We start from the raw sequence: 20,200 nt of genomic DNA, 5'->3' as shown, positions 1-20,200 counted from the left end.
GTTCACAACAGAGATACCTCACCAGTCGCAGCTTTGGTTAGTGACTAAAGACCTACAGTAGGTGGTACCTTCTCTCCCTGCATCTTCTAATGAAAGGCATGTCTGTCTTTTATAAACATTTCCCTCCTTAATCTTACTTGATACTTCAAAATAGCAGCCTAGCAGTATGGTAATATAAGTCTATTCCTTGTTTCCCTGAGAATCCATCCTGACCTTAGAGGAGCACACTAAGAAAGCTCAAAAAAACTGTATGTACAAGTTACTATATATGTCCAGTAGCATCCAGTCTGCAATACTTGCAACAGAATTAGCAAAAAAAAAAAAAAAAAAAAAAAAAAAAATCACAACACACCAACCATTTCTTGTATTTTTCAAGACCACTTGGGCATGCTCCTTTACACCAGATAGTACTTCACACCTCAAGTGTTAACTTTAACTTGTAACTGCTTCAGGAACACAGCTACACAGAGACAGTTTATACTTGATATATGCACATAATTGTTCTCTTAAGTTAAAGGATGTTTTAGGATATTCCGTACTAGCTGTTCAAGTTTGAGCATCACATGCTGTCATTCAGTTCCTATATGTACAATTTAGCCTTACTCAATACTGTCATCTCTTGCCCAAGGTAACACTTCAAAAGCTAAAGCATCAGTGCAATACATGAAGATCTCACTTAAAGAGAACCAGGAACTGGTAGGGATGACTGAAGACAGTCAGGTCAGGCAGGCACAGCGACACCTATTTCCCCTTTCACCTATCTTTTTAATCTGTAAGGAAGCTCCACAGCCTGTAATACAACAAATTACAAGAGGTGTTTCTCTTCTCCTCCCATTTTCAAATCAAGTAACTGGACCAGATATTACTAAAAATGAGTCTCTTACAGACAGTTAAAGGAGATTCTTCTTTTGAGTTTTATTTGTTTATAGCAACATGAAGTACATGTTTCCACTTAGGTATTTCAGTGCAACAAGGAAATCCATTACCTCATTAAGCTTCAGAAAGGTGATCTACTTTTCTATATGCATTGGAAAAAATTATTTAACACGTCTCCCTTTGTTGCACGACAGTTTAAAGCTTCAAAACTCTAAGTAAATACCTTTCAGAATTAAACAAGCAGACACTTTGCTTGATTATGAAATGCTTTTGTTGGATGAGCTAAGTGTTTTCTGCAGTAGAGCAATTCACTTTTAAGCCTCAGGCACTACTACAAGAGTGGTATCAGAGCAGAAGTGGTGAAATTTTAGTAGTCTGTGCAAGAATTCCACTCTACTTTTTGGAAGTTGCATATCTTGAAGATACATTCTCCCAATTGATCACATTCCAGATGGCTTTCAAATAATCAGGTCGAACATTTTTATACTGAAGATAATAAGCATGTTCCCATACGTCGATTCCTAGCAAAGGAATGAGACCTGTAAAAACAAAGGAGGATTAATTTTGTAAATCTATGAAATCACACTTTACACGTAAGGTCTTATATTGCATCACCACACTGTACCCCATTTCTGAGTCTTTATCTGCAGGAAGACAGAGCTCTCCAGCACATAGGTGCTTACTGCAACATTTTACAGAACCGTGTGCTCTCCACACACACACATATTGCATAAACTTAAAAAGCTGCTGATTAAAATAAACACCTATGAATACTCTAGAACTGCCTTGAGGACATAACTGCAACCAGATAAAGTAATTTTTTGAAAGGTTTACATCTTCTGCAGTTATGCAGGTATTTTCATGAAAAGTTACTCCATGAAGGAGTCTCTTGCCATGCCAGTTTGCTTCCAATATTTTAATGACAATTTATTCATTAAGTGACTAATTACTTTCCTTGCTTTTGTGCTAAAATATCATTCTCACTGGATTTTAAAGGGGAGTTTTCATGGAGGGGAGAGGTGAAATTTACCCCCATTATGCTGTATTTCCCTATACTAAAATTATTAATTTTTTTTCCCTACTGATAAGCAGTACATGGACTGCCGACGATACATGAAATTCCTTGTCATTCTCTATGAATTCTACAGAACATGTTTTAAAGGTATCTGCAATAGTATTTGGATAAACAGCCACTGCGGCCAGGATTCTCGTTGGCCATGAGCTCTTCCCTCTGTGGAGGATGTCCAGCCTGCCATGTCACTCTAAGCAAGTAAAAATACCTTCAGCAGTGATCACAGCCAGTAGTACACTGGCCTGGCTTAAGATTTATTCCCATCCAAGGTTTATTTAATTGACATTATTCTTCATCAAGGAAGTAGATTACAAGCCTTCAATTTTAAACCCAGCCAACATAGTAGCAAAGCTTACAATGTACACCTTCCCCTCTCCTGTTGTCTGGCCTCACAGCTCTGTGAATAGCTCCTCTGCCAAAGAAAACAATCCAAAGCCAAGAGGCTTAATCTTCTTCGATACAGGCAAACTACTCCAGTTACTCAAAAATAATCCAAAGGAGCCCAGGCTAAAACTACTGTCTAAGAGAGAGAGCACTTTCACAATATGCCCCATCTACTCCTTTAGGTAAACAGACTTTAAACTCTACTGCTCTTCACAGTTTTTAAGTCCTGCTTTACAAATGTTGTTTTAAAAATAGCACCTGTTTTTCATTTCTGCTAGTAGTAATATTCAGTTTCCCAGCTGTCATGGTTTAGGCCTGATTGGCAGCCAACCACAATGCAGCAGCTCTCCCTCCCTTCCCCTCCGGCAATGAGAAGGGACAGAGAGCAAGGCTTGGGGTTCAAGATAGGACTGGGATGGGGAAAAATCCCCCTTTTATGATTACGAGCAAAAGGCAGACTCGTTAGGGGAAGAAAAAAAAGAACATACATTTATTACAGACACTAACAACACATAACAGAGTAGGACAGTGAGAAGCATTGCCACATCTTGAGAACACCTTCCCCCCACCCCTCCCTTCTTCCCGGGCTCAGCTCTGCTCCCGATATCTCTACCTCCTCCCCCAGTGGCGCAGGGGCAGGGAGTGGGGGGTGCAGTCAGTGCTGCCACTTCCTTCATCTTCGGTGAGGGGAGTGTCTGAAACTTGTTCCCCCTGCTCCATCGTGGTCCCCCTCTCACAGGAGTCAGTCCTCTACAAACTTTCTCTGACTTGAATTCCTCCCATGGGCCGCAGCGTTCCCCACACTGCTCCGTCATGGGTCACTAACTTCCTCCGACTGGATTCCCTCCCACGGCTGCAGCCCTTCCCGAGCTGCTCCGGCGTGGGACTCCCCCGCATGCTGCAATCCTCACAGTGCTGAATTACAGCAGCGGGGCTGCCTTTTCCCATGAGACCCCGGCCTTCTTCAGGGCACAGCACCTTGATTATCCGAGCAGGAGCAACAGTCCATAAATCAGTGTCTGTTCCACCGTAGATCTTCATGGGTGGCAGGGGGGGCCGCCCTGCCGTCTCACCACAGGATACAGGAGGGTCTCTGCTCCGGCACACCTCCCCCCTCCTTTCTTCCTCCGTTCCTCCACTGACCTTGGTGTTCACGCAGCTGCAGCAACTCCTCCTCACCAGTCCCACTGCCCGTCACCATGTCCCTTCTTAAATACGTTATCGCAGAGGCGCAGCTGATGGGCTCAATTTCCCAAACAGAAGTGGAGCTGACTTGGAGCTGACGGAGCTTCGAGAAGCTTCTCACAGGGGGCCGCCCCGATAGCCCCCTCCCCTGCCACCAAAAAACTCCACCACTCACTCAACCAAGGACACCAGCCCTATTTAACCAGCAATTTCTTCTCAGCATTTGTCAACAAACCCCTTTTCAGATCTCATACACTTGTCTATGAAATCTACAAAGATAGAAGCAGAGGGAAAGGGAAGAAACCTGACCTGTTGTTCCTTGCAAAGGGTCTTGATTTGCACAAGCTGCTATTTGTAAGCGGCCCTGCTCTTTGTTATAGCCAAGCCATCCCCAGCCTGATCCTTGAACACCAACTGATACAGCTGTCAGCTTCTCCTTGAAGTTTGCAAAGGAACCAAAGTCACGCTTGATGGCTTCCATCAATTCTCCTTTAGAAAAAGCACAGAAAGATTGCAGAACATCAGGTACTTAACATCTTTCCATTTCCAGATGTGACATGGAAACAGAAGGAAAGAGGAGCAGATATATTTGGGCTCTGTGGGAAGGAAGTGTCTAGACAGAGTAGTTACATCAGTAATTAACAGTTCTGTCCCAACCTGCTTAAGAGGGCAAGCAGACTGGAGAGAAATTAGTGCAATAGTTAAACATGCCGTCCTCAAAGACAGCAGAATGCTAACAACTGAACGTTCAGGCATTGACATTCTTGTCTAAAAGGAAAGGGAATGCCACAGGGGACTAGAAAAGAAGGTAAGGAGCTAGTCTGCATATCTAAAAGGACAACACTAAGTGCATGTGATTTGTCTTAGTACAATGAAATATTTGGACATTTTTGGTATCAGTATAATGAACCTAAGCACAGTAAGAGGGATTTAACCACTTCCCTCTTATTTTAGATTTACATCTTCTTCTACAGTTAAGTAGTCTATTTGATATGGATAAGTAGGCTCTGTGATTAGATCCCTTATTGTTACTAAGCTAATCTGTTCTGGGGCAAAGGGAACAGAAACTAGAACTGTTTAGTGTAACAATGTGCAGACAAAATACTTCCTTTCCCCTGCACCCTAGCATACTGGGGTTTTCAGATATTTAAGTGTTTGCTCAAAAGCTGAAGGTGTCTGAGCTCCTTTCTAATTACCATGTGTAAGAATACTTCAAACAGTGCAATGCTGGAGAATTCTTCACTCCTTCCACCTTCACACAGATGGTCTCAAAAATCTCTTGGTAATAGCTACTACTGCATATTAAGACATGCTTTAGCAGGCTTCTTACAAAAGCCTCGAACCATCCAGTTGAAACTGAAAGATGACATTTTAGGCTTACTGACTTTCACAGGAACTTCACAGAAATTGGGAGACAAAAATCAATCCTTTAAAGCGTATTTTCCAAGAATGTCATCTAAAAACAAGCTCTATCATAAATGGACTGATACCAGAACTGCTTGTTGAAATTTCAGCTTTGAAGCTTCAGAACTTTATGCTCTAGTCTTAACTAGATCATCTTCAGTGCACCTTTGTAGTTCAATGGTAGAGTGAAAAGTAGATGTCACCTATGAATGCTGAACTGGAGTACAAAGCACCTGAAGCTCATCAATTTACTGACAGGCATATACCTCATTCAAAAACCCTCAAGTTTATTACAGCTGCTTTTGTGAGACCTGTATTATAGGGCCTTTACCTTTAATTGCAGGTCACTTGTAGATAATCACTACTCTATCTTCCCAAAGGGGATTTCTTCCTTTAAGCTTTAACTGATAAACTGTCTCTATTCAAACTGATGCATAAATCCATCCACTAGGTTGGGTGGTCTGCAGCACATTTCTCCCCTTTCTGTGAACCGAGTACCTATGGCAACTTAATTAGCATAGCTCTGTACAACTCTTCTTATGAAGATGGAAAGGAAAAGATACAGCAATAACCAGGTATTTTGCAGTGTATACATAATCAGCTTTAGAAATTAAAAATACCCAATACAGAACTAGCTTTTTATATTCCTGGCTTGCATCCAAAAAACTGAATTCCTCAGAATTGTGATAACTGTCATATAGAAAGGCAAGTTAACTCCAAAAATAAAGATCCTTTAGACTCTTTCAAAGAGACAAAATATCATCAGTTCTACTGGTTAATTAAAACTGATGCAATAAACCATTCTAACAAGCACTAACCTTTAGGCTCTCCTCCTCCGTTAGGAGAAAGGTTTGTCCAGAAGATGGTGTGATTGATATGACCCCCACCATTGAACTTCAGTGCAGGCTGAAGTGACACCTGAGCTGTAACATCACCTAAGGATGCAGAAGATAAAAATACAGAGATAAATAAAAACATCATTATCACCACAGTAGTCGGTAAGCTGCCACTAGGCCTCTGTCAATTGCCAAAAGTCTTTCAAGTCTTACTACCCAAAACATGCCAATGGAAAACACAAGGTTTGTGACCGTTATGCATATATTAGATAATCACTGACAAACCACATTAAAGACTTCTCTATCTTTGACCTTTCCGTATGCTGCAACGATCTGCCAGTATTGCAACTATCAGGCAACCAACATTACACATACATGATCTACTGGCCTTCTACAGCTGAATAAAACAACTAGTATAGGAAGACCACTTGAAGGACCCAGCATTTGTAAATTGCTCAGTATTACCACTACAAGACAAGAATATTGTTCACCCATTAGCTCACTGATTTGTAAAATAAGAATTTTTAAATTTCTTAATTTACAGGACAAACAGTTTGTGCTTGGAAGTTGTTGAGTACAGTGAGCACATACATGAACAAAATGTTCTTCTCCCTCCTGTTTTTTTTTGTTTTGTTAAAAGGTACTTGCAGGAAGAGATAGCAACCCAGAACATTTTATTCCATGACAGAACCCTGCACCTGAAATCCACAAGAGCAGACAGCTCTGTACTTCCCTCCCTCTCCACAAAATACCATATTCCTTAAAGAATTCACTGGTGCCTTGTGCCTCTATATGGTGTTGTACCACTTCAGCACTAATATTTTGAATGCTATTTTGGCTTTTAAAATAATGGAAACATTTCAAGGGTTTTTGAAGCTTTTTCCACCATTCCAATATATTAGAGAATAAGAAATCAGTGGGGGCAGCTGTTTTCTCCACTCACTCTCTCATGAATGCGTGGTAGAAATCTTCCAATAGCAGTAAATGAGTAATCTTAACACAGACATGAAGGCATGCCACAAAGCAGTAGCACGGCTGTTACTAAGATTTTAATACAGGGTTCGTATTCTCAGCATCTCCTCATATCCTTCAGAAACTAGACAGCTACAGGACTGGAACAAATCATCCAATGTAGTTAGTAGAAACACTATTTACTGAATTCAGGTATCAAGTTAAAGATGAGATATCTCTCATGTCGACTTAAATTTCATCTCTGGCACATTTTGCTTGAATGTTGTGTGTCTTAATGATACTTTAAATTCAACCAGAGCACAGAGCATATCACAAACCAGAAATCCCAAAATAACCCAGAATGTCTTTAATGACTTCAGCACTCTTTATTCCACCATTCCTTAGAGCAACCTGTTCCTCAGAACCACTAGAAACCCAAGACGGCATTTGATCATTGTCCTTAAAACACAGTATTTGTGGTGCTGTCAGATTAGTCCTGCTGAACTCTGCACTGGAAAATACAATGGACAAAACGTAACTTGTCCCTAAATTACAGCAAAAGTATCTTGGAATTTATTTGTATACAGAGTCCCTGTCCTTTGCTCCAGTTTACCACATTCCTCAACACAGCCACAGAAGGCAATTCAGTAAACAAGACAGGCAGCTTAGAGGTGCTCAAGAGACTAGTCAGCTCAGGTTCTCAGTCTACTGAAAGTCATTTGTTTCCCTGTAAGAGCAGTTAAGTAAAGCACTACAGAGCACATGACAGTCAGAAGAGAGCAGGGAAAATTGTGGTAGGCACAAGTCTTCACTGAAAATAAGTTTCAAGTTGATATGCTTCCATTAGCAAATCTTGCACATTTTGAGGCACCAGTAATCATAACCAGCTTCTGCTGAAACAAACAGTCCTCTGATGTACCCTATCACAGAAGCATATACTCATTTTCAAATGAGCTGACATAAATAAGCCAATGGGACTCAACTCAGGACAGCTTTGATCTGAATTTTCTAAGCAGATATAGATAGGTGAAGAACATGTTAAAGATAATCTGAAGAGAGTATTTTTCTTTCTATTGCTAAGCAAAAGACATTGACAAGGTTCTGTTATCCATAAGAGAGATTAGATAGTGATCAGATGTGCTATGTAACCCAATGCTGAAAAGCTGCATAGGAAGACTTTTTTTTGATCATGCTCAGTTTTTAAGTATTGAAAAAGAACAACAATACCGAGAGAACGTGGTGGCAGTTCAGACTTTTCCCTTTCCTAAAGCTTGGTCTTACAAGTTTTTCTAATGAGAGTCAAAATACCACACACAGCATACAAGGGTACCAATTGGGAAAAACAGAAACAAAACACACACCCACAAACATCTCAAGTATTTGGCTTTGGTGTGCATTACCACCACCAATACATTATTCATTTGCAAAATAATGCCTGAAAAATCCTTAAGGAAAGATTAACCTCTACCTCTAGATAGATCATTTCCAACAGCAAGCAATGAGACACTATCAAATTATATTATTTTTTAAAAATACCTCAAAGGATCCACAACACTGCAGATGTTTCTGCTAACCAGAGACTCTGTGGCCTCTAGTGGCTGAAGCCTTAGTCATTAAGCAGCATCAGTAACAGCCACAGCAGACACACTGTTTTCTTACAGTTCAGACTGTCTCCTCAATTGTGTTTGCACTAATTAGATCTCCAGAATACAACCTTCAAGGATCCACCATTGCCAGGACAAAGCAGAAGCCAATCTTGATTGCGTGATTCTTAATCGAATCTCATTAGTGCATTAATTTAGACAAGTTACATTAAGGCTTAATTTAGGCACCTGAAAATCACTAAACTTTCACAGGTAACTAGCAATCTCCAGGCAAGCACACTGGAAATTATCAACAGATGCAGGGTTCAAGTTTACTCAGATATTGACAATTCTCACATTCATCCAAGCCCATGCAGTTAAATTACACTGTGAAGCCACCTGGCAATCAGACAGATGTGAGTCTATACAGTATTCACTTCTTAAAGGTAAATTGATACTCTTTAGAAAGATCATCAAAACAGGAAAAAAAAAAAAAAAAAACCACCACACACCTCAGAAAATATTCCACCTTCTTAAAAAGATATACATGTTATTTCACACATTTTCATCAAACTGAAAGATTGAGATTTGAAAAAAGCATTTAATGTGTTTCAGTGTAGCCCTGCTACAACAACTGTTTTCACAGAAGTAAGCATACCTCGAGATTAAATTTGCGATCTTAACAAAAAATTCCATGATGCCTTACTGCATATTTTAGTCTCACACTGGCATGAGATGTACATGACCCATTAATCTGACCCAGTGGCATAACCTGACACCCAAACTCAGATCTCTTTACCAGGTGTTTTATACATTAACTGTGCATTTGTCTTACCTCCATCTGTAGGCGACTAAGATTATTTCACAAGAATCAGCAGAGTATTTGATGTGAAAACCATCAAGGTGCACAAATTTGTCTATAAAAGTTTTTTACTAACCTTTCATTACAAAGTATTTGTTTAGTAAAATGACTGCAATTTCCTATTGACTCAGTCTTTGGTTCAAGTTACTTATGTAAATACAGACTAAATCCACGATAATCAATGAATTTTCTCCTAGTTTTACAGTACTACAGAGAACAGAATTCATGCTTTTTACTTATACCTAGTTTCCAATGATCAGCACCGCTGAAGTTTACAATGAAAGCTTGTTCCCAACACTTCACTTTATTTAAAAAAAAAAGGAAGCTTGCATTAGACAATCCAAAACTTTAAATTGTTTCCCCTAGAAAGAAGGGCTAACCATTTTTTTCTTATATACCATCTATGTCAACTAGCTCTATCTCATCTGTTGACTGCGGATATACAAACCTTTTGCCAGTGCCTCTTTGTATTTCTCCTCTGCAACATTCAGGTTGTTCACGTAGGTGGCATGATGTTTGCTGTGGTGCAGCTGCATGATCTCTGCATTAATATGCGGTTCCAGAGCGCCATAGTCATATGGCAAGTCAGGAAGCGTGTGCTTTTGCCTAGAGACCAAGCATCCCAATGGTGCTATCAACTTGGCACTGCTTCTAGAAGAGAAAAAACAATAGGAAGTAGTCTTATTTAGTACTTCGGCTTTACCACTGAAACCATGACTGTTACAATCAGCTGTTGGTAAGTCCACGGGGTGATGTCTTAGATAAGGAAGTGAAATTTTCATTTTTCCAGAACTCAAAACAAGTACACTCTGTAGCTTAATTACAGAGATAAATTCTCATAACAGTGACAGATCCAGGGCTTCACAATGTAAAGCCACCACTTCTCAAATCAAGCCCCCAAGCCACTGCAGAGCGTCACATGCTCTCCCACACATGGAGGCAAGGCAAAGCCAGAGAAAGGAACGGAACACCACCAGTAACATGCTGACATGCAAAGCTTCACCTATTCTTTATTGATTAAAAACAGAAGCCAAAACGTTCCTGGTAAGTTTCCCAAAAGGTCCCTGCATTGCAAAATAAAAAGGCTGAAAAATCCACACTGTCACTGGGTTGTCAGGACTGAACCTCTTTAGCATTAACTCCTGTGCTAACACACGTGCTTCACTGTCCTTATGGTGGTTATCAGAAAACCACACAGTGCGTGCTAACAGAACAGCCGTGATGTCCAGCACAGAAAACCACGCAGGTTCTGGTTAGCCTTCACCATTTTAACACCTCGCACTTGTCACAAGACATAACAATGACGATCACAATGAAAGAACCACCGCTGGGCCAGGAGGAAGGTCAGCTCCTGAGGGCCCTTTACGTTTCGCTGGTGACCTTGGCATAAACCTGGGTTAAAGCAACAACAAAACCGTCAGAGCCCTGACGAACGGTGACCCTGGCTATCAGGGACGAGAGGATCTAGCAGCACCATGTCAGGCGACAAGAGCCCCTCGGCGGAGGGCAGCGCCTCGGAAGGTGAAAGAAAAACAGTCGGCAACCCCCCGATCGTGCCGCTGCCGAGCCCCGCGGAGCAGACCGCGGCAGCACAACCTCCCTCCTCCCGAAATGGCAGGGAACCGCAGAGGCGAGGAAGGAGCGACCCCACCGCCTCCTCCCCCTCCCGTCCACCGCTCGGCCGCGGAGGGCGACGGCGACCCGGCCTCCGCCTCACGCTGCAGGGCCCCGACCGCCATTACGCTCTCTCACCCCTCCACCGCGCGGGTCTCACCTGCCTGACGAGGCGAGGCGGCACAACATGGCGGCTACGGCGCGGCCGGGCGCTGCACCGACGACGCAACCGCGTCTTCGCCCGCCCTCGGCAGAGCTGGGGCGGGGGCCGGCGGCGGGGGCGGGCGGCTGAGGGGGCTGAGCTTCGGCGAGTTGCAGGTGGACACAATGGTGCTGTCACCCTATTTCTTCAAATTGGGAAAAATACTTTTTTTTTTTTTTTAACAAAAAAAAAAAAAAACAACAAAAAACCCCAACAACAACAACAAAAAAAAACCCACACCACAGTCGATGTCGCACAATATTAAACAGAACCACTACCTAGAGCTGTTATCTTAAAACTCAGGCCCTCAGTACTGCAAGCTGAGGAGGACTCGCCTAAGAGGAATCTCTACCTAGCAGAAAAACGCCTGCCAGGAGCTTCTGCCTGTTGGGCACCAGACAGGATACAGCTGCACGGAACAGCTGTATCAAGCTCTGAAAATCTGCCCGGCAGACATGTTTCTGTCAGTTTACTGACAGGACCAGCAGCACTTGCGAACATTTTTTCAGCTTTTATTTCTGTCCTTTTCCTCATTTTTATGCACATCCTGTTTCCCAACAACTGCTTTCCTCCTGGAAACTCATCAGCTAAAACAATTGGTATAGTTACTGGAAATTAGTTCAAAGATCTATTCAGAATTGGTTCTCCAGAGAGGTCGGTAAGGAGAACCCTTCCCTCGGGGTTAGGAGGCACTCTGCAGACAAGACAAACATTAGATACAACTTGACTTGTATGGAAATCTCTGCAACGAAACTCTCAATATTTTGTGTTTTGTCTTTTAAAATAAACATGCATATTCTAAGAATTTACAGAACCCATATTTACCAGACTATAAAAACACGTTACAAAAATTCAGTGGGGGGTCAGATCTGAGCAACCCTGTTGAAAATGAATTACCTTATCTTTGCGATTGCCAGGAAATCCACCTGGAGGGACACACATGCGTAATTTAAACCCCCTGTGAGGCACAGTACAGCAGTGTGTCCCCTTCCCCCTGCTTCTTCACAAACCCTAGAAAACCATGTTAATTTAGCTTCACCTATGAGCCAGCAGTACTCTGGAAATCTGAGCAGTGAAAATAACCACTTTATCAATAGATATGGTAAAAGGTGAATTGTCCAAAATTAACAGGAGGTTTGGAAACAAGATTTCCCCTGAATGCTGAAAACATACACAGCAAAGTTTAGGCAGTTTCTAATTTTGAAGAGGAATATGTTGTATTTATTGGTGATCAATAAAATGCCATCTTCTGTTAAAATGAACCAGCTACATTCAGGATTATTAGATGTCATAATATAGGCATTGACAGCCAGACACGAACATGCAAATATTACAGGTTTTAGCATTTCTATAGGTATTATTATTATACTTCAATTCACTGATGCTTTGCAGAAACTGTTCTATGAAAGCAAGTCAATTATGATGCTTTTTAACTGGTGCAGTTCCTGTGTTGCATTAATTCTGAAAAAAAAACAAAAAAAACAAAACAAAAAAAAAACCCCACAAATAAAACACTCCAGGTTCCATATTTAGAAGATACCCTCTAAGCAGAGGATGAGAAGGGGAATGGCTTACCTTGCCTTAAAATTATTTTTCTTCAACCAGATAACTGCTAGTCAGAGGGTATAATTCGTATTTCTAATTTTGTTTGCTCTTTAGCTAAACTTTAATTTTTTACTATTTAAAAAGTACCACACACTCTTGAGAAAAATAATCTTTATATGAGGTTGACACAAATGTCCTATAGTAACTGACAGATTTAAGTATCAAGCTGTCACCATCTGAAAGCTATGCATTTTTTTAACCTCAGAGCAATTAATAGCAATTACTGTAAATCCAAAGATATAATTACAGCCTTCTAATTCCTTATACTAGGTGAAAAGATGTCTACCATTTTCTTGGCATGAGTTGCTTTCATATTTCAGACTGAGATGTGAACCGCCACCACAGATTTCCCCACAAGGCTTTTTACCATCTATTTTATCAGATACAGCCATTGTTATATCATCAGCATTTTAAGCTTCTTACAAATACAGTATTCTACCATGTACAGGATCCAGGATGTACATATACACATGCCATGGATAATCAAGCAATAAGATACTAAGACCAAATATAAACCACCAGCAACTACGTATCTAGATCACCATCGGTGATTTTTGTAAACTAGAAATAACTCTGGGTGCCAGATGCTGGTACTTTTTTGTACAGATCCTTGCCACTTCCCCTTCATGCATTCAACTAATAACTACTGTTTTTCAGGTAGCGAGGGCTAGAGTAATGTTCAAAAAACAACCAGGTATTGCCAATAGAATTTACACTTCCAGTGACAACTACTAAGTGGTTTTAATAGATTTAAGTGAACACTATGAAATTAAAATAGCAGTCATACATGGACTAGCATGTCTCTAATACAGATGACAGCAGCTAGTAGTATATTAATGACATCCATTTGTCTTGGACAATACTACTGCAGATGCTAATTCTCATATGCCATTTAAAAATGGTACCACAGAAACCCTTCTACAATATAGGAATTTATTATAACTGTGTAAATTTGAAACAAATTCAAGAATGTCCTAGAACTCTGGAGAAATACTGCTTTCAAACAAGAGCCTCACTGTCTCCACAGTGAATTGAAAAGTTATAAGCTATTTACTATTGTTCTAGTGGCTATATATGACATAATATTAGTCATTTAGTAATTACAGCATTCACTGGCAGAAAAATGTTGAAACTGGACTTAAGTCTACCCAAAAGTATACTGCTATGTACTTTTACCATCCCTTTTAACAGTGCTTAAAAGCCAGTGCTTTTTCATCTCCTTGCTTACATGCTACCATCAGAAAACTGGTAGGTAGAAGATAACCACCAGAAATTTAGGTTCTGAGAAATTCATAACTCATTGCTACTGAACAATAAAAGTATGTTTAAAGGGAATTTTTTCATTCTCAGCACCTCTTAAGTCAGTTCCCTCAGGTAGGCATTTAAAAACAATAGTTTTTTTCTAGTTTAAGAGGCTGAAAGATTAACTTCTTAAAGTTTGTAGTTTAATTTGCACATTTACCTTTTGGATACTTTTAGCCTTTTTTTTTTTTTCTTTTTTAATCTTTACAAAAGCCAGGTTCCAACTCTAAAGTTTACTTTTAGACTTTCCAACTTGCTCCCTTCTCCCTCTCCTCCCACCCCTTATCTGCCAATAAGGACAAAACTTGTAGAATAAGCACTATTAGGCTGGCCTGAAATGAGTGTGATAGTACACACCTGTAACTTCAGGTATTTGGCACAAGCTGCATCATAAGATTGACACAGGAACAAATTCAATTAAAAATTAAGTACTATAAATACACTGCATACAAATAAGCCGTGTAAGCCAATGCAGAACAATGAGGAAATTACATTATTAAAAGTTTTTATTTAGGTTTGGTCAGTACAGGTAAGATAATATTGGAGTCACAGAGCAATATGCATAAACAGGATACAACAGTTCTTAAAAACTGAGTAACTATGCACACAATCCATAAACATTCGGTCACCTAAGGAGAAAAATGCACAGATGTATGGTGGGAAAAACTGTAATTAACACTGAAACTACTACAGGACTCCTTCAGTAAGTCCATCTTTTAGTGATAAAACTACTGTACTGGGCAAACTTGGCAGTCATAAACCCACAGCTATTATGACAAATCTTGAAGGTGGTGTAAGTATAACAGTATGAGTAAGAATGCCCTTACACAGCACAGGTTCTAGATATACACAGATTTGTACAGACATCATTTATGTTATACTTTATGGAAATAACTTCCATTTCAACTTCACATTAACTCATATAAAAATAACTTGAGCTACACAAACGTCCTTTTAGCAACATTCAACATAATTAACTGTTAAAATTTCCAAAGTGGCAGAGGTATTGAAGCAAAAAGAAACCCACAAAAAGGCAAAATTGTGACAAGTATGCACTAATTTAAACGGCTTCTGGACAGTATCCTCTCCCAATTTAAATGACACTGTATAAAAATGCTGCAGAAAAACGTTACAAAACTGAACCCTGCACATTTACACTGGAGTCCAAACCATTCTGGACATGACGAGAACCCACAGTTCTGTTACCTTTCATGCTCACTGTTTTCTCCTCTTGAGGATCATGATTGGAGTCTGTGTCATTTGAGTGGTGAGTGAGTGAGTTTTCACTGCCAGTGGGAGAGTCTACACTTTCATACCCAGTACTGAGTTGGTTTATGTAGCTACCACTTCCTCTACCAGTTCTATCTTCAGAGTGGTTGGACAGCTTATTACCATTCCCTGGAGAAGCCGGGAAGTCATCTTCCGTGCCGCTACCCTCCCTATAAAATCCAGGCCCAGACGTCCGCTGATGGGAGGAGCTACCATTGCTTGGTCCGTTTGCCAGGCGGCTGCAGTCTTTACCCACAGCCTCTCCCTGGTCTGTAGGCTCAGAAGATGGAGTCCTGCTGGTACCCGGGTTGGAGGCCTGGGACTGCTGCTGCTGGTACTGCGCCAACTGCTGGCGAGTCTCCTTCAACTGCTGCTGAAGAACTAGAATGGTACTCTGCATACCCTCTACCTCCTCATCAAGCTGGATGATGAAGTCATTCAATTCTATATAAAGAAAACACATTTGTTGCAAACACTTAATAGCCCATATACAGCTTCAATCTCAGACAAAAAAAAAAAATATAAAATCCCGTTAACTCAACATTTTATGCTGAAAGTTTTCAACAGGCTATTTTTCAGCCATTGGGTATGTACTGGTTTTGATACTCTGCCTCTGAAGGAGGAAATGCTTAACTATCATCTGCATATTTTTATACTGCTACTCAGAATATATGGGAAGAAATTAACTTCTGGGCAAGAAAGGAGGGTATTTGGAAAACAGCTAAATTTCAACAATGAGTATTTTGCAAGCAGGTCCTCGTATTTTTACCTTTACTCAAGTATAAAACCTTAGCAGAAATACTGTAAAAGTGACCATGAACCACATATGTATATATTGGTTCTGAATAAATACAAAAGCCTATTCAGTGACAAAAAAAATATTTTAGTCACATTTGAAGGAAGTTTCCGCTCTTACTGCTTTTTAATCCTTTAAATCCTGCGTAACAGGACACTAAAAGACTTTCTTACCAACAGAACTCTTAACTAATTCCACAGGGTATTTTAGTACTTATGTATCAAGAGTAAAGGATTTTACAGTAAGGACTGCATTTTGGAGCAAAACAGATTTGACCTGAGAACAGTAGAAGAAACATTGACTCCCTTAGTCTTCAATTCAACTGTACCATTGATACGATGGAACAAATAAAATGCAAACTGCTTATTATTGTAAAAATTCATAAAATTGAAGTGTTCTTGCTGATACAGAGAATAAATTGCTAGGAAAACTGCTACTGCAGGATTATCGTCATCTTTGTTCATATGTGGAAGCAGCAATAGGAGCTAAAGAACACATCTCAGCTCTGGAGCTTACTTTACTACATTCGAGGGCAGAAATCTTTAAAGCATGTCCACACTTCAATTATGAACTTGATAAATTTAGATGAAGTGCATTATCTAAATAGTAGTTAAGAAGCAAAAGGGTTAACTACTGTAACAACATGCCATTACAGAAAGCATCATTTACCTTACAAATTCTAGCCATTATACATTATTTTATATTGCTCTCTTCTCAAAAATATGATCATGTGGGCAGGGGGAAGATCTATCCTTAAAAATACAGGATATGTCAGACTTTGATAATGCCAAATCAAGTCTATGCTATCTTACAGACTTAGATGCAAAACAAAAACATATCCAGGTTTATGTGATGTCTAACTAGCTCATCCCAAGATTTTTTGTAATGATCAGATAACCTACCCTAAGATTCTATCAAAAAACCACTGATGCTATGCAGAACTCTCAACAAAATATTTTTTTTAAATTTGCATTTTCCCCTCCATTTGAATTCTGCAAGAGGTCAGAGTTTATCGTCAATTTCAATTTAGGTTTACAATGCTGTAAAAAATTTGGACTGTGAACACAATAATGATATATTTTAGTTCATCTGAGTTACCTAAATGCAAGAAAAAATTTTCTTATTCTTAGGCATTGTTAAAAAGTTGAGTTTTTTAAAAATAATTTATAAATCAGTCAGTTAACAAGAAGCATTCTGTTCTCAGTGCATGCTTAGCTTCATGCAACATTAACAGCTTTCATCTTACCAACTCACCAATAATGTGTGCAGTCTAAACATTCCCTAGTAAATAACAATGCCTATAATACAAAATCTGGCAATTTCAAATTCAAACGATGCATTACTGGAGCTGCAAATTCCACCAGTTCCCCAGAGTTAAGTTTTGGGGTTTAGTTTTTTGTTGTTGTTTTTGTTTGTTTGTTTGTTTGTTTTTTTAATTAAGACTACCAGTGAAGACTTACAATTGTCATATTTTACTTGATATTGCCCTTTCATTCTGGCAAAGATGGTTTTACAGCATGTGTATCATCAGGAAATTAAACTACCAGAAGTGCAAGGCAACTTCCATTTTCTTTAAAAAATCCCTTACCATCCTGACTGCTTTTAAGTTCCTCACTATATTTCTTCTGTAAAGCCAACTCTGCCTCAAGCTGTGCAATACGTCCTTGGGACAGCTGCCTTCCAAGCTCTTGATTCTCCTGGATAAGCATTCGACACTTCGCCATTAACTTTTTGCCTGTTTGGCTGCAAAGGAAAGAGCCATCTATCACACAATGAATATAAAACCTTCAGTAATCTTCCTCAATCACAATTAGACAAAAAGGAGATGCAATTTCTGCATGTCACAATTCAAGGAACATTATGCCTCAACATAATTGTCATAGCAGAAAGTCTCCCTATAGTTACCACGTGCTGTTCCAATGCCAGTTGCTCTTCTGTCGCTGTCCCATAAAGTGGAAGGCAAGTTTTATTACTGCAAATACGAATAAGCATATTGTTCTTTTTTTTCATACCAACATCTGGATTATCAGTATGCACAATCTTGCATGTGCTAATTCTCAAGAAAGTTAAGTATTTGATTAAAGATGTGCCTTGTAAGTCAAAAGATCAAGTACTACACAAAAATTACATGTGTAAATGGAATTATGAACAAAAACCTTAATTTATTGTACTAGTAAAATTTAATAACTAAATCTGGGTGAAGAGAAGAAAGTTGCTTACGAGAAAATATTAAATCCCATGTTCGTTTTTCACATTGGCACCAATTTTTCCTTAAGGGGCATTCTTTTAAATGCTGTCCAGGTACTCGTTTAAAAAAATCAGATGTCTATTTTTCAACTCAATTTATGTATTTGACAGTAACGTACACAGTCTGTTTCATGATTTCTGTGGTCAGCTCTTCCTAAGCACATCTTGCATGATGAAGAGAAAGTAATATGTCATTAAAAATTAGGAAATTAAAGAAGTAGTATATTATTAATCTACTTCCTTTAGAATGACAGCTTTCCGATCATAAGCAATGATCATTAGGATGTCCAGTTTTCAAAGGAGAAACAGGCAGGAAAAAATATTCTGAACTGATGATATTTTCTTTGCCAAATAGGTAACATCACACATCTTTAATCTTCATGATAAAAACTGCATTGTAAAGCATTATAGGAAGTAGTATGCAAATTAATATATAGGCAATACATCTGATTCCATAAAAGAATGAAAAGTCCTTTGAAACTCTTGGTCTGCCAAAGTCAGGCTAGCAACCACAGTTTTCCTTTTAATAGGCTCAGCAACGTAATGAAGCTGTCCTCTTTTCTACAGAAGTGTAAGCTCTGTCAAAAGAAGAAAAAAAAAAAAAAACAAAAAAAAAACCAACCCAAACTTGAACAGGTTTATTGGGAATTCAATGGCAGGACTTGCATTACTTTTCAAGACCAAGATGGTCACTTAATTATTTTGTTTGCTTTTAAACAAGTCACAAAGATTGAAGAAATTTTGAGGATTAAAAAAGTAGAACAGGAAAATTCTGCTACAATTCACAGCCATGGTTCTCTCCTGCAACCAAAATACCCAACCAAAAGAATTTAAAATAATAATTTCCTTATCAACTACCTTTTAAGCATTCAAGCCTTTGACAGCTTTTAAGTTCTGCCAACTCTGCCCCATTTAACATTTTCCGACTGACTCTCCCAAATCTTTCAGGTGGGCTGCTCCAGAAGGAATCTGGCTGTGTAAAGTCCTGGAAGCCTGAAATTCTGCTAAAGGCAGCAACCTGTTTTCTTTCTTGATGTGATGTCCAATGCCAGGTCCTTGAAGTTTAAATTGTGCTGACCTAATACAGTCCAAGTCGCACACTTAAGATGCAAGTTTCCTTAGAGATGTTCATTCTGTGTAAAGCAGGACCACTTTGGAGATAACCAATGTGACATATCCCAAAAGTTATTAGGCAGACATGCAATGATTTTTAGCCATTTGCAAATTTCTGTTACTGTATTCATCATCACTACAAGTTAAAGAAGTTCACAGTACTTTAGCCATTTAATGCTTTTCTTTTCACAAAACAACATCAACTGTAGAATTAGGAAGTACCAGTTACCTTGGAATTGGGACAATTTTAGAATCCCATTAATTTCTTCATGTTAACTCCTGCCAAAATGTAAAATGTTTATTACCTGTATAGAAATTTGCATAGTTACCTATAATGCTGTTTCTTCCCATCAAAATTTTTCCAGATGTTCTGAACTATTATGGCACCAAATAACCTCTCCTTGCCATTTACAAAAAAGACAAACACATGCAAGAATATAAAATCCAGTAACTATTAAAATAACTCCTATTAGCTGTAGAACTAAGTTTGGCATTGTTTTCACAAATCCTCTTGAACATACATGCAACAGAACCTGAAAGAATATAAGTGGTTAAATTCCAGAAGACTAATGTTTGTTTTACTAGGCTTAATGCAAATGACATTTCTACTAATTTTTAATCCAAGTCCATACTCTTATGATTATTGATGGTTGAAATAGCTCAGCATTGCCCTTTCTTTGAATATATGCCCTTTTTTAGCATAGCCATTCATTTGAATACACTCTACCTCCAGACATCAGGGTGCTGTACACCATTACCTATGGTTAAAGTTCAGAACTAACAACGCTTAGGGCTGCAGTTAACTTCTTACCCTAAGAACAGCAGTTAGGGATCTGATCAGGAGCATCATCTCTTTAAAAAACTAGGTCAGAGGCCGTGAAATAAGAGTACTTGTGTAC

At 39.2% G+C, this 20,200-nt stretch overlaps 2 protein-coding genes across 3 annotated transcripts in view; both read right to left on the bottom strand.

The window, feature by feature from the left end:
• Positions 1 to 890: 890 nt before the first annotated feature.
• Positions 891 to 11,061, bottom strand: SOD2 (superoxide dismutase 2). 2 transcript variants are annotated; one of them, XM_042795996.1, is made up of 5 exons: positions 10,928 to 11,061; positions 9,602 to 9,804; positions 5,740 to 5,856; positions 3,827 to 4,006; positions 891 to 1,415 (listed from the first exon to the last, which is right to left on the bottom strand). In XM_042795996.1, exons 1-5 carry the CDS (start codon positions 10,954 to 10,956, stop codon positions 1,270 to 1,272), a joined length of 675 nt encoding a protein of 224 aa, XP_042651930.1. In that variant the 5' UTR covers positions 10,957 to 11,061; the 3' UTR covers positions 891 to 1,269. The 2 variants fall into 2 exon arrangements, with proteins under 2 accessions (XP_042651930.1, XP_042651931.1); XM_042795997.1 differs by lacking the exon at positions 10,928 to 11,061 and adding an exon at positions 10,906 to 10,927.
• Positions 11,062 to 14,364: 3,303 nt separating this feature from the next.
• LOC104356624 (WT1 associated protein) overlaps positions 14,365 to 20,200 on the bottom strand; it is a 29,056-nt gene continuing 23,220 nt past the window's right edge. Inside the window, exons 7-8 of the mRNA XM_033011581.2 lie at positions 17,530 to 17,684; positions 14,365 to 15,589 (exon numbers count right to left, since the gene is read on the bottom strand). Of these exons, the coding sequence (XP_032867472.1) occupies positions 15,006 to 15,589; positions 17,530 to 17,684 (739 nt within the window). The 3' untranslated portion in view covers positions 14,365 to 15,005. The remainder of the gene's footprint in view (positions 15,590 to 17,529; positions 17,685 to 20,200) is intronic.

This window comes from Tyto alba, unplaced genomic scaffold, assembly GCF_018691265.1.
Source record: "Tyto alba isolate M040663 unplaced genomic scaffold, T.alba_DEE_v4.0 Super-Scaffold_22, whole genome shotgun sequence".
Classification (NCBI taxonomy): domain Eukaryota; kingdom Metazoa; phylum Chordata; class Aves; order Strigiformes; family Tytonidae; genus Tyto; species Tyto alba.
Note: the sequence above shows the minus strand (reverse complement) of the source record. Positions and strands in the feature narration are given on the sequence as shown.

Excerpts from the sequence above, each read along its gene's own strand:
- SOD2 (XM_042795996.1), bottom strand. The coding sequence starts at position 10,956 with ATGTTGTGCCGCCTCGCCTCGTCAGGCAG. Across the intron at positions 4,007-5,739 it reads CGGAGGAGGAGAGCCTAAAG|GAGAATTGATGGAAGCCATC; the intron begins GTTAGTGCTTGT and ends CTTTTTCTAAAG. Across the intron at positions 1,416-3,826 it reads CCCTTTGCAAGGAACAACAG|GTCTCATTCCTTTGCTAGGA; the intron begins GTCAGGTTTCTT and ends TTGTTTTTACAG.